The sequence below is a fragment of the Panthera pardus genome, unplaced genomic scaffold, assembly GCF_024362965.1.
Source record: "Panthera pardus isolate Hobbes unplaced genomic scaffold, ASM2436296v1 HiC_scaffold_2, whole genome shotgun sequence".
Lineage (NCBI taxonomy): Eukaryota > Metazoa > Chordata > Mammalia > Carnivora > Felidae > Panthera > Panthera pardus.
This window is the reverse complement of record NW_026526765.1, coordinates 33,622,278-33,635,652: the sequence shown is the minus strand read 5'-3', so window position 1 is coordinate 33,635,652 and position 13,375 is coordinate 33,622,278. Positions and strand designations below refer to the sequence as shown.

General features: G+C 37.3%; 1 protein-coding gene across 1 annotated transcript in view; it reads left to right on the top strand.

Moving 5' to 3' along the window:
- The window catches only part of OXCT1 (3-oxoacid CoA-transferase 1), a 137,056-nt gene that overhangs the window by 59,331 nt on the left and 64,350 nt on the right, over nt 1-13,375 (top strand). The window contains exons 8-11 of the mRNA XM_019464267.2: nt 4,373-4,480; nt 5,766-5,880; nt 8,895-8,989; nt 10,721-10,769. Coding sequence (XP_019319812.2) covers nt 4,373-4,480; nt 5,766-5,880; nt 8,895-8,989; nt 10,721-10,769 — 367 coding nt within the window. The remainder of the gene's footprint in view (nt 1-4,372; nt 4,481-5,765; nt 5,881-8,894; nt 8,990-10,720; nt 10,770-13,375) is intronic.

Genomic DNA, 13,375 nt, shown 5'->3' with positions numbered 1-13,375 from the left:
TTTTTGGGACAGAGAGAGACAGAGCATGAACAGGGGAGGGGCAGAGAGAGAGGGAGACACAGAATCGGAAACAGGCTCCAGGCTCCGAGCCATCAGCCCAGAGCCTGACGCGGGGCTCGAACTCACAGACCGCGAGATCGTGACCTGGCTGAAGTCGGACGCTTAACCGACTGCGCCACCCAGGCGCCCCTCCTTTGGATTTTTTAATTGTTTTTTTTTTTCATTGTTTTTGTTTGTTTGTTTGATTGATTTGCCTCTTTGGATTCTTGGGAAGTATGCCCTGCATGCTGACCTCCCTTTTTCTCCACATTTTCTCTTCATCTGACCCAGAGACATCCAGAGCACCTCTGCATCTAACTTGTAATGTTTTCTCTTATGGCTCATTGCTTCCGTCTTCCATTTTTCTAGTCTTCCACAGATTTTCCTAATTTGGGATCACTTCGTGTTTTTCATGATTCTAGACATTAATGCTTGTTGTTGTTGGCTTTTTTTCTTTCTTGCCAGAAGAAATTCATCCTAACCTGTTTTGAAAGTTAAAATGACTCCAGAAAAACACCTTCAGTGTGATCCCTCCCCTTCAGCCCTCACCTAGTATCAAACAGCCCTCACCTAGTATCACTGTGAGGTTTGCAGCGTAGGGCCCAATTTTTTTGTGGCTATCACAGATTCAGGTTGCCACTAAAATAAAATAAATACATAAGAAAGTTATTGCCTTGTAGCTCCTCTGTTCCCTTACCTGAGATATAAGTAATATTTGCCAAGTGAAAACAAAGACATTGTCACCCAAGGATGAGTTCTTATCCTTGTCTGAGCTTTAAAATAAAAGTTTTCAGAATTATAAAGTAGAAAGGGTATAGGGCAGAGAAAGCAACCTTTTAAAACAAAGTTCAAATCAATAATAATTAACATTTCCTAGCCTCTATTTTCCTGCTAATGACTGAAGACATGTACTAATTAGAGAAGCCTCAAGTGTCTGGGTTTCTAGATGAACCAGATGGTGCTGCCTAAGAACTATGCTTAGCGCCAGCCAGAGGTCTGGGTTGTTCTTAACTACCTTTCCTCCATCTTGAGCATATTTAAACTTAAATATGCTCACTGCTTTGCACTGAGATTTTCTTTGTTCTTTATTTTCTGTCTTCCCCACTTCTGATTTCGGGAGGAACATTTCTGCCATTGTTAGTGAGTGTTCTTGTGAGCTTTTTACTTTTTTTCTTAACAGCCTCATTTTATTCATCTTTCTTTTCAGATTTCTTTTAGCTCTTATGTTACCGCCTGATCTCACTAGACTTGTTTCCCCCACTTTGGTTCTTCCTTACTGTTCTTTCTCAAAATCACACAAAGCCTGCACAGAAGGCTTCAGTCCCTTCGATAGCTAGCATTAAGATAGTTCTGCCTCTTCAGTTTTTTAAAACTCTTTTCACAGATTGTCTGAAAACATATGTTTTCTTCTTTTGGTTTGTACTTCAAATATTTTCTTCCTTTGCTATTAACTCTGCTAACCCACTCTAAGAAAGCTTTGAGTTTTGTATAGAAATTTTCAGTACTGTGGAGTGTTGATATTGTTTTGACAAATGCTGTACTTGCATTTTCTACGATATGAAAATCACTTCTATTAGGATGACAAAGCATAGAACTGATGACACTCAACCAGATTCCTGCTTTTCGTCAGTTGTTTTACCAGAACACGTTCTTTCACCCTGTTTGTTGTGAAAGTCATGATGTCGTTACCCTTGGTAAAGAAACTTTGTCTTACCTTGATGTTTTTTGTCAAAACTTTCTTTATTGGAATCAGAAGAAAAGTGACTGGTTCCCATCAGCATTTCTAGCTTGAGTGATAAGTGTTATTATTATTATTTTCTTTTATGTTTCTTGTCCCTGCTGAAGGATAAAGGCTGGGAGACCAATTAGGAAGCTGCTACAATAATTCAAGCACAAGATACGAGGGTCTGGACTTTTGGAACAGCATTAGCCGTGGAGAATAATTGGCATTATCTTTAAAAAAGTAGACAAAAGAGTTTCCTTAATTCATTTCATAAAGTTGTAAGTGCTTTTAGAGTTTAGAAATCACAGTTTTGTTTTGTTTTTGTTTTTTGAGTCTCCCTGTTTTTTGTTTTTGTTTTTTTTTTTTTAATGTGTCCTTTTGGTACATGTCTAACTAATTAAGGAATTTATGACATCCTCCATTTATGTATTCTCTGGTTTGGGAAACTAATTACTTAGTGTCCATTGTATCTTTAAAAAACTGTAAGTTTTTCACCCCTTGATTATCAAAATAAAATGAAAAGAAATAACTTGTACTGTTACTCAGATAATAATTATTAACATTTCTGTGTATTTCCTTTCTGTTTTTTTGTAGGTAGAGAGACAATTATGCCAAAGAGCATATCTATAAATAGTTATTTATACAAAATCTTACTTTTTATGCAACATTAACTTATGACATGTCATTAAGTATTATGAAAGCATAATATTGATATATCATGTGGATGTACCCTATATATTTTACTGTTACCCTGTTGTTGACGATTTAGGTTGTTTCCAGCTCATTCTTATTGTAACAAGTGGTATGGCCAATATTTTATTGAATACTAAATCTTCATATATATCCTCAGGGTTAATGGGTTAATGTATAAAAAAAAATTGTTTAAGTCCCGAAACTCTTTGAAGGCTTGAATTGAATAAGTATAAAGATGTGAATTAGCCCTAACGGCTAAAAGTTCCAAGTACTTGAAGAAGTAGCATAATGCTTAGCTGCGCTGCATCTCCGGTATCTACTCCTCTTTACCTGGTCACCACCCTGAGTGGGAACTACTGGAGCATAGAGAAGTTTTTGAGGGAAGGTGCAGATTACAGTGATGGGGAGTCCCCTAGCCTCCCTCGAACTCATTTTCAGATGAATGCACTTGTGCATCTCTACCCATTATTTCAGCTGGGATGCCCATATGTTTACTGACTCCTCCTTGGAGTTTTTGTTTGATTTTCATTAAGATCCTTCTAATTATCATTAAAGATAGCTTTTATCTACCACGTTCTGTTTTTCTCAGCTATTTGGGAGCAGTGCATAATACCCAAAATGATTCTTGTGATTCCTGGTATGCTTTCATTGGAGGAGGAGTGTGGCGTGGGCATACAGGGTGGAATAGCATAAAGAGTGCTGTTTGACCTCAAAGACCTCTGGAGAGCTCAGTTCTTAGTTCAGGAGGCAGGTTTCATACAGGTCACTTTGCGCAAGTTAGTTTATTTAAGGAAATCGTTCTTTGCTTTGGATATGACACCTACTAAGCTGAGCACCCAATAGTCTTCAAGGTAATATTTTTTCTTGGCACCAGAAAGATAGTTCTTTGACCCCAACAACATTGACCTTAGTTTGACCTTAGTTTTTCTTGATCGTGGTTATTCTGAGGTTCTTTTTATGTTGATGCAAAGATACTGTTTCATTTGTCCTTTTTTTCCCCCAGCTGACATCTATTTTTTTAATATTTATTTATTTATTTTTATTTTTTCTAAATACAGTTTATTGCCAAATTAGTTAATATACAGTGTATACAACGTGCCCTTCATTTGTCCTTTTTAAAATGAATTATAAAGTAGCAGACTAACTAGGAGGATTTCATGCTGCTATATAATGCCCTTTTGCTCTGTAAATGACTTTAATTCTAATCACATTGAGCATTTCTAGTCATTAGTTAATATTTTCCTTTTTGAATTTCCATATTGAAATTAATGATCTGTCTTTAAGTAAAATTATTTCAGCAATTGCAGTTCTATCACGATCCTAGGATGCTAATAACAAATAATTAAAAACTGTTACAGATAGCATTTGTATCTATATTTAAAAAGCTTTTCAATTGACCAAGCAGATGTTGTTACAGATTTTTGTCTTTGATATGATAAATCTCCCATTAATTTTGAAAATCAGGGTTTAAGGGTTGTGCTTTCAAGTTTTCCATAGTTGAGCTGCAATTTGTGAAAGTTCAAGCAGCTGTACTGGGAAACCATTTGACAACTTTGTAACTGAGGCTCTTTTAGGCAGAGACTAAGTTCTGGAGCTTTATGTTCTGTATTTTATGTTCAGACACATGTATTTGAGTTTCTTCTTTTTTGTGGGTCCAGAAGTGTCTGTGTGTAGTGTATTCTCTCTCTTTTGTATACATGCACATATATGTATGTTTATACATATATGTTCTCTTTTACATACATACACACATATATATGCACACACACCTACATACATACACATATGCGTGTGTGTATGTGTATTTTACATTGTATATCCAACCTAAGTTGGAGATAAAGATGCATGGACTTTTTTCAAAATGGAAAAATTTTCAGCTTAAGCTCTCACTAATTAATTTATTTTCTCTTGGCCTAGGTTGAAGAAATTGTGGATATTGGATCATTTGCCCCAGAAGACATCCATATTCCTAAGATTTATGTACATCGCCTTATAAAGGGAGAAAAATATGAGAAAAGGATTGAGGTAATTGACTTAGTTTCTTTGTTAGAATTTATGAATCTGATTATCAGAGATTATGTGCCCCTGGGGCCATTCCAGATGATAGGAAATTAAAGCTGAATGGAAAGTCCTGCTTTGGATCTTAGTAGGAGCTTCTCATGTGTCCATCCTAAGGGGACATGATCATCTATGTTATTGTCCAGCCCATTAGTGCCTTGTGTTTACGAAAGTGTGTATCACCAAGGTACATGATTCTCTAGGCTGTGTCTTCCAGGCTTCTGTAACTGTCCTAATTTATTACACTGCATAGTTTTGGCTGGCTGTTCTACAGGGTAGGGAAGGCTTTAGCCCTGCTGGACTCTTAGTGTTTGATTATTCAGAAATGTCTATCAATCTTAAAGTTGCTTTGCAGTATATAAAGTCCAGAAAGTCATTCCCCTCAGTGTTGGGCTCTGGGCAGCTGGGTGGATATGAGATCATGGCAAGGTGTAGGCAAGGGGTAGGCATCAGGGGCATTGGAGATGTTCTAAGGCTACTGAGAGCGTGAAGAATGCTCAGCTGGACCAAAAGTGGTATCAAAATTCATAATTATGTAGGGTTCAGCAACAGAATAGACATGCAGTGGGAGATACTGGGGAATCAGAGATACCCTCTACCTTGCATCAAACAGAAAGACATTTTGCAATCTAAAACTAAGTTCAAGGGACTGAGAAGAGAGGATGTGGGACATTTGCAAATAGCAACCAGAGTCTATGTCAAGAAGATTTAGTAATGGAAATAGTTTCCTGGCTGGTTTTTGGATATTTTTATGATTTCTGTGATGCGCTTGTAGCAAAACCAGTCCAGACTCTTCAGGTGGAAATACGCAATTGGCAGTAGCGACACCTGGTGAACACATTCTGACAGCCCGGCAAAAACAGAGTCCCAAGGTCTGTTCCTTGTTCTTTGCTCTGGCTCAATCCTTGAGCACCTGAGAAGAATTCAGTTGTAGAAGTCTTAAGACTAATAGTAGCAGCAGTCAGTGTGACAGCAACAGAGGGATTACTTGCTTCAAAAAGACAGAACAGATACATCTTTCTCTTCAAACAGATCTGGCCTCTTTCACTTCTTAAAAAATTATTTCTGTCATCAGATACCACCCATGGTATTCTTTAAAAAAAAAAACAAACAACTCTGTTATATTGTAGATTTGCCTCATAGTTTTAGTAAAGGGAGAGACCTACGTTTTTTTCCAATAAAATTTTAGATTTCGGCAGTGATAAAATACAGGGTATACCTCAATCATGAATCATTTGTGTTTATTTTAAAGCGTTTATCAGTCCGGAAAGAGGAAGATGTAAAAGCCAAATCCGGTAAACCTGGAGATAATGTAAGGGAACGTATCATCAAGCGGGCAGCTCTTGAATTTGAAGATGGCATGTATGGTATCCTTTATCTTTCTGGGACTGGGCAGAGGCCTAGCCCTCACTTTTTCTTGTCTTTGTTTAAACATTAAACATTTAATGTTTAAATGCTTTTAATGTTGCTGTTAGCACAGAGCCCAAGGTGGGGCTGGAACCCACGAACCATGAGATCATGACCTGAGCTGAAACCAAGAGTCAGACCTTTAACCAACTGATCCACTCAGGAGCACCTCCCTCACTTTTTCTATATTCATCAGGTGCCTAGGCCTCCTGCATAGTGATTCTTTTCTAGTCCATTGTAATTTTTAAAACAATGGATAAATTTTTACAAAGTGTGGCATATAACCTAAAGATATCAAGGTATATGAAATTAGAATTATCTGTTTGCCTTCTTAAAGCAAAATGGCAACTAAAATTTGCTTAGCTTTTTTCTAATATACAATGGATTTCAGTACAATTTGGCATTTGGCTAAAGGTTATTGGGAAAAGAGATTACCCAAGATGAAGGTTTCAAATCTCTGAAGTACTAGTTATAACAGTGCTATTTACTTTTTCTGTGTTCTGACATTTGCATACTCATTGAAACATAAGATTCAACTTCTTAACAACCGCTTGTTTCCTCTGCAAAGATCCCATGAGCGTACCCATTTATGTCTAATGCTTTGTAAGGGTATTCAATGGACAGTACAAATTCTGCTTTAGATACTTTGTCAAAAAAAGAGATAGGTTGAGATAATGTAGTACAATTATTATTGAGATTAAAAAAATTTTCTTAATGTTTATTTTTGAGAGAGAGAGAGAGAGAGAGCGCGCGAGAGTGCAAGCAGGGGAGGGGCAGAGAGAGAGGGAGACACAGAATCCGAAGCAGATTTCAGGCTTTGAGCTGTCAGCACAAAGCCCTACATGGGGCTTGAACCCACGAACCATAAGATCATGACCTGAGCTGAAGTTGGATACTCAACTGATTGAGCCACCCAGGTGTCCCTTATTATTCATATTTTGGATGTGAGAGCCTCTTCCCCATTTTGCTAGTTTTCAGTACATCAAACATTGACCTATATAATTCATATAACAAGTAATGCATATAAATACAAATAGTGTTTGATAAAATTAGTATTTGTTGAATGGCCTTACTTAAAGGCCTAGGACAGGAGGGACTAGAAACATGACAAGAGTCTACATTCTGCGAGCTTCCCTGTCCATGAATATCATCTTTCAGACTGAAACTGACTGGGAAAACTTTCTTTTTACCCCACCACCTCATTTTTCTCTGTTTTCCAGTTTATGCCCTGTGTTATGGTGAGAGTTCACATAGGAGAGTGGAATATAATAGTGCCTCCTTTTCAGCTCCTCTATCAGCAGGATATAGAGCCAGCCAAGTTAACTTAGCAGGTAAAAGCTAGGCCCTGGGATTTCTTCTCACTTCCAGCCATTTGGTTACCCATTGATATTTAAATACTTACTGTATGATAACACTAATTTTAGATACTAATGGCTTCTAGGTGTTCTTTATTCACCGTTACTCTATTACCTATGAAAAATATTTGCAAGTCAGTTCATATAAATGGTCTTCCCATATCACCTGCTCTTTCTCAACCCAGAGTATATAGACCTCTTTACCCCTAGCATTTGACCCACTAAAAAGTATTGAAGAATACTCCTCCTGTGTCACATCCTGAAAAAATTATAGAATACAATTAAAGCATTTACGTAGAAGCATTGTAATGTAGGTTGCCTTTACTTGAAAATACTCCTAATGGAAATAATATCTCAATGTGGTCTGTACATCACTGTGAGAAATAAAGTACAAACTATGCTAGCTTGTGATTTGTAGATGAGTTAAGTAGCTATTGTCATAGCTTCATCGAGTTCCTGTGTCTGTGAGCAGTGACCTGGTTCATGGAGTCATCCTGCCCCCCTCGCAGTCTGTAACACGGCAGCACATACAAACTTTATTTTTTCCGGCTCTGATTCACAAAGATCTCACTGTTACTGGAATCTCATCAGAGTGCTGTCATCCTCTGCACTAATTTCTGGCTGGTGTGTGGTGGTCGAGGAGAGCATGGACAGCAGTTCCAGGCAGAGTGTGTGTATCTCTGATCTGAGGAGCCTGCTTGTGTTGAGAGGCAAGATTAAATCTACACCATCACATACAAATCGGGACCCAGTTTTGGTCATTTGAGGAAGAAGATTCAACACTCAGCTACTCTTTATATGGTCTCAATTATATTCGCTAAAACTTACACCCCCCCCCCCCCTTCTTTTATGTCCTAGAGAAGATTCACTTACCAATGAATGTTATCTCAGTGACCCAAAGGAATCGTTACAGTTTTGGGCAGACATTGGTATTGTCAGAAAACTTCTTTTTAGTTTAAAAATGATAGCCTTTTTTGAGAATATTAAATCATTATTTTTAGTTGGAGTTTTAAATAGTGAAAATTGCTTTTAAACAAAGGTCAAGCCATGTTTAATAATATGTCAGTCATAATAAGTAGTAATAACATCAGTTCAAGTTTGCTAAGCACATTAATGAATATAAAATATGCCTTACAATAAAAATGACCTCTTGGCTAGTCTTCTGAAGCCACTACTTTGTTATCTTTATGGGAAAGCATATTAATGTTATTGAAATTAGAAATTTTCTTTTTTTAAAAAATTAGAGGGGCGCCTGGGTGGCTCAGTCGGTTGGGCGTCCGACTTCAGCTCAGGTCATGATCTCGCGGTCTGTTAGTTCAAGCCCTGCGTCGGGCTCTGTGCTGACAGCTCAGAGCCTGGAGCCTGTTTCGGATTCTGTGTCTCCCTCTCTCTCTGACCTTCCCCGATTCATGCTCTGTCTCTCTCTGTCTCAAAAATGAATAAACGTTAAAAAAAAAATTAGAAAATAGTGCCTCAAGGATGATGGGAGAATGTAGTCAGTGATTATATTCAGAGCAAGTGCCTTTAGAATTGAGAAGTTCAGATTTATATATATAGGAGATTTATGGCATAATCTCTTTACCTGTTTTGCAGTGGACCTTAACATCTTTTTTCCCCAGCTAATTTGGGCATAGGAATCCCGCTTCTGGCCAGCAACTTTATCAGCCCAAATATCACAGTTCATCTGCAAAGTGAAAATGGAATCCTGGGTTTGGTAAGACCAAAATTAAAGTTTTCTTTATCCAGTCTCGATGGAGAGTGAAGTAGTCTATACAATGAAATCTTCTGAGAGTTGTTAGCTTAAAGTTCCCCACCTTATTTTTTATATTTTTGACATCATAATAAAATATTTTCCCCCATAAAACAGTGGTAATTGTGAGCATGTAGTGTTGTATTTCATGTAGGAGATGGTAGTTCCCTGACTATGTGAGCTTTCTGACTGCTCCTCTTATGTTAGCTTGTCATTGTCTACCTCCCCTAGTGTACCTGCCTCAGAGAGACCTCACAGTGTCCGGTTTAGATAACTATTTCTAACTTTTGTGTGGTTGGACAAGATAACGAAGGTCATTAAAAATTCTGTATTATTATAATGATCAATAAGATTCTGAATGACTAACTGAAAAGTAAGGTTTTTACTTGAGGAACAGGGACATTTTTTGACAGTTGATGAATTTCAAAAATTCCTCTCACCTAATTGTCATTTCAAGGTCAGGTTGTTCGAAAGGGAAGAATTTTTCTCTTCTTCAAGATTAATCTTCCATATGAGCTCAATATTCTCATAGAATTCGTGCATACTTTTTATTCAATATTATATTAAGAAATACTTTTGCTTCCTGGATGACATTTTTTTTAAATAATATTAACTGTGGCAGAGGTTATTTATAGTTTGGCCAATTTATAAGATTTTTAATCTTCTGTTCTCAGTAGATCTTAACTGTTAGTGCAATAAAAACTGTCCATATGTAAGATGTATATCCAGTCTTTAAAACATGAATAATGATCATGAGCATACAGTTGACATGATCGAGGCAGTAATCTTGACCAATTTCAAAAGCACAAAACTTACATGAGTCTGAATAAAAGCAGATTCATATTACCATCAAAGACTCACATATCTTCAAAATGTGATTATTTATAGAGTGACCAGTCCCCTCATTTTGAAGACAAGGTGTATCTTACCCACAGTCAATGTTTGAAGGAAAATTTACATAGTCCTAAAACATAGTTGCCACTTCAGTTTATTTAAATGATATATGTTTGGTCCCTCTTTTTGGAAGTATGTTAGAATTTCCTCATTTTTGGTTCTGTCTTGTGCCTTTTTTCCCTATTTCTATTTCCTCATCTTTTGTTTACTATATATTATGTTATGAAACTACTCACCCGATTGAAGTAACGTAGAGGTGCCTTGTAAAAATACATACAAAATTAAAAAGCAAAATTGAGAGTAATCAGGCAAAGGAAAAATAAAAGCTTCACAACTTAGGTGTTGTGAGAGATAAGGTTAGGACTCCAAATTCGGGTTGTTAGATGCTGTATACCAAAAAATATGAAACTTTGCCTCTCCAGATCCTTCCAGTCCAGTAGGCAGCCATTTTGTTTATAGTCACTGATGACTACCAGGAAGATTTATGGATAACATTGGTTGCATAATAGGTACTAAATAATTACTTTTTGTTTTACTGACCTATATTTCTAATAGCTTAACATTTCTTTCAAACTTTGGTAATTTTTAGGAAATAGTTTTTGTTTATCACAGTTATTAGTGTAGGAAAGACTAATCAATAGAAGAAACAGCCATGAAAACATTGGAATTATTTTTAAAAGGTTCACCTCGAGTCTTTTGATAGTAATTTCCCAACGTTTTTAGAGAAGTCATTTATATTACAATTTTAGTGTATGATTCAGTGAAGAACTTCTTTTACTAATTGAACTTGTGCTTTGACAGGGTCCATATCCGCTACAAAATGAAGTTGATGCAGATCTAATCAATGCAGGTAAACTCCCTCATTACGTGCTTTTCCAATGCTGTTAATTTAGGGTTTTTTTGGCAAATAAGAGTAAGGAGTTGGGCTTGATTTTTTATCTTTTCTTGGAGAGTGCTCCACTGTGTTTTTCACTGAGGAGGGGAGAGAGGACTTACTAATCTTTTCTTTGTCTGGTGTGCTTATCATCTCTTGTTTAGGGAAGAATAAGATAAGGGAGAAATTGTAGGTGGGGTTACATATAGTGGCAAGAGCTTTGGTGGGTAGATCAGTCAGTGTCCTGGCTATGTGTATAGAGCACTCCCAAATAGGGTAACAAATAGAATTAAAGGAAAGAACAGTTTACAAGGGTATGAACAAGACTGAGGGAAACCAGGAAAGGATGGTGAAGCACCACAGGGAGTTATTGTCACCCCGAGGCCTTAAGGGACGGTAGTGGGAGAGGGCCACCTAATAGGAGCAGTGGTCTTTGATAGAGAAACAGCCATCTTGCAGAAATCTGGGTGAGGGATGGGGGCTCTTCTGCTGGATCTTCTGCTTGTGCCTTCCATTGGCCAATCCTAGGTTGAAATATGTCTGCCTTTTTATGATGGGATGACAAGTGGATCCATCTAGGCAAAAGGAAAGATCTGGCACACTGGGGTTTTTGTTCTGAGCAATATTTACTGTCCCCCTAGTTGTCGTTGGAGTAGGAGAGCATTCTTCAAGAGTTCAAGGGTGCTGAATGATGTACTCTGCCACTCAGTGTGACCCAGTGATGTGAGTAATGGAGTTTTTTTGAACTGGGACTCAACCTGTCTTTATTCCCACATGCATATGCTTTGCCCTTTTTTTTTTTTTTTTTTTTTTTTTAATTTGACTGTGACATAGAGTTGCATGTGGTAGCAGCCTAGAGGAGAAAAAACAAGCCAGACCATCTGGTCATTGTCACTGCCCATGCTTGAGGTAACACTGCCACCCTGTTGGGGCTGAAGATTATCCTTAGATTGGGGCTGCTCATAAGAAGCTGATTTTTATATCCTAGCATGATTTTCTTTGCCCTTTTACTCTTATTCACTCTACCCCCACAGAAGTATTATTTCACATTCAAAAATAGTACATGTAAATCTCAGAAGAGAAGCAGTATTAGCTGAACATAAAGGCCAGCTGCCAAGCAGAATTGATGTTTGATACTTAGAATTTTTGGAAGTAAAACTGCTTCTGGTTGAATAGTTGAATTAGCTAACACGACTCAACCCTGAAAGGCCCACTGTGATAAAGCAATGACATTTAACTAAGGCTGTAATTTAATTGTACTGTACCCTTTAGCAATAGCTCATTGATCTGTGAAAATATTTGCTGCTTGGTTTAATTAATTTATGATGTTAGTGAGTTATTTGCAAAATGAATAACTCCCATTTTCCAAATTTTAGGCCTTAGTTCATAAAACCCACTTCCCTTGGAAAAGTAGTTAATCTTTTCAGTGACTATTGGACAGTAGCCCTATTTCTGATTCCATGAGCTTAAGAGTAGCTCAACCCTAATGAAGCCACTAGTTTTATTATTTAACTTCTGAAATACATTGTATAATCTTTGACTGCTTTGTAAAACAATAATTCATTGCTTTTGGGAAGCCAAGCTGCAAATCAGTTTAATAGTATTTCAGCTCCTTCATCAAAGTTCTTTTTGGGATTTATGTTGCTTTTGATTTTGGAGCTGCCTAATTTAGGGAGGAAATAGTTTGAGCTAAAGAACCCAGAATATATATTTGTGGTCTCCTCAACTCTTCAGATTTGGAAGTTACCTGCAAGACCCATTGTTTGTGTTAATTTGAAAGGATTTTTACAGAAATCCTTTGGAATGAATACCAAGAGTTACATTTCTGGGTGTAATCAGTGTATTAAAATTTTTAGATAACTATTTCTAAGGATCCCTTTTTCTAAATAATGACTTCATGGGTTATGTAAAAATGGATTGCCACTTGCATAGCACTGTTTGGTTTGTGGCATACTTTCTCACACGTGTTATATACCATTTGGGCCTTAAGTAAAAACTTATTGTACAGATTGGGAAACTGGGGCACAGAAAAGTGATGTGATGTGTTCAAGATCCCATTGCTAGGGACTGGACTCACACACAGCCTGCTGTCCTGGCCCCTGGCCTTTTCCTCTACACATTGAGTTGAACCCACTCCTAACCTGAGTTTTACAAAGGTTCAGAAGGCAGTGCTGACAGCAGCATTTCAGAGGTCCTGTTAAGATTTGGAATATTCCAGTGCAATTGCGCAACTTTCAGTCAGTCTCATGCTTTAGCTTTCTTTTTTTTTAATTAAAAAAAATTTTTTTTAACATTTATTTTTGAGAGAGACAGAGCATGAGTGGGGGAGGGGCAGAGAGAAAGAGGGAGACACAGAATCCGAAGCTGTCTCCAGGCTCTGAGCTGTCAGTATAGAACCCAATGTGGAGCTCGAACCCACGGACCATGAGATCATGACCTGAGCAGAAGTCAGATGCTTAACTGATGGAGCCACCCAGGTGCCCCTTAGCTTTCATATTAATGTACATTTCACATTTTTCTCTACTTCTTAATTGTGTTTTCTTATTTTACTTAATTTAAAAATTTTCCTTTATTAAGTTTAC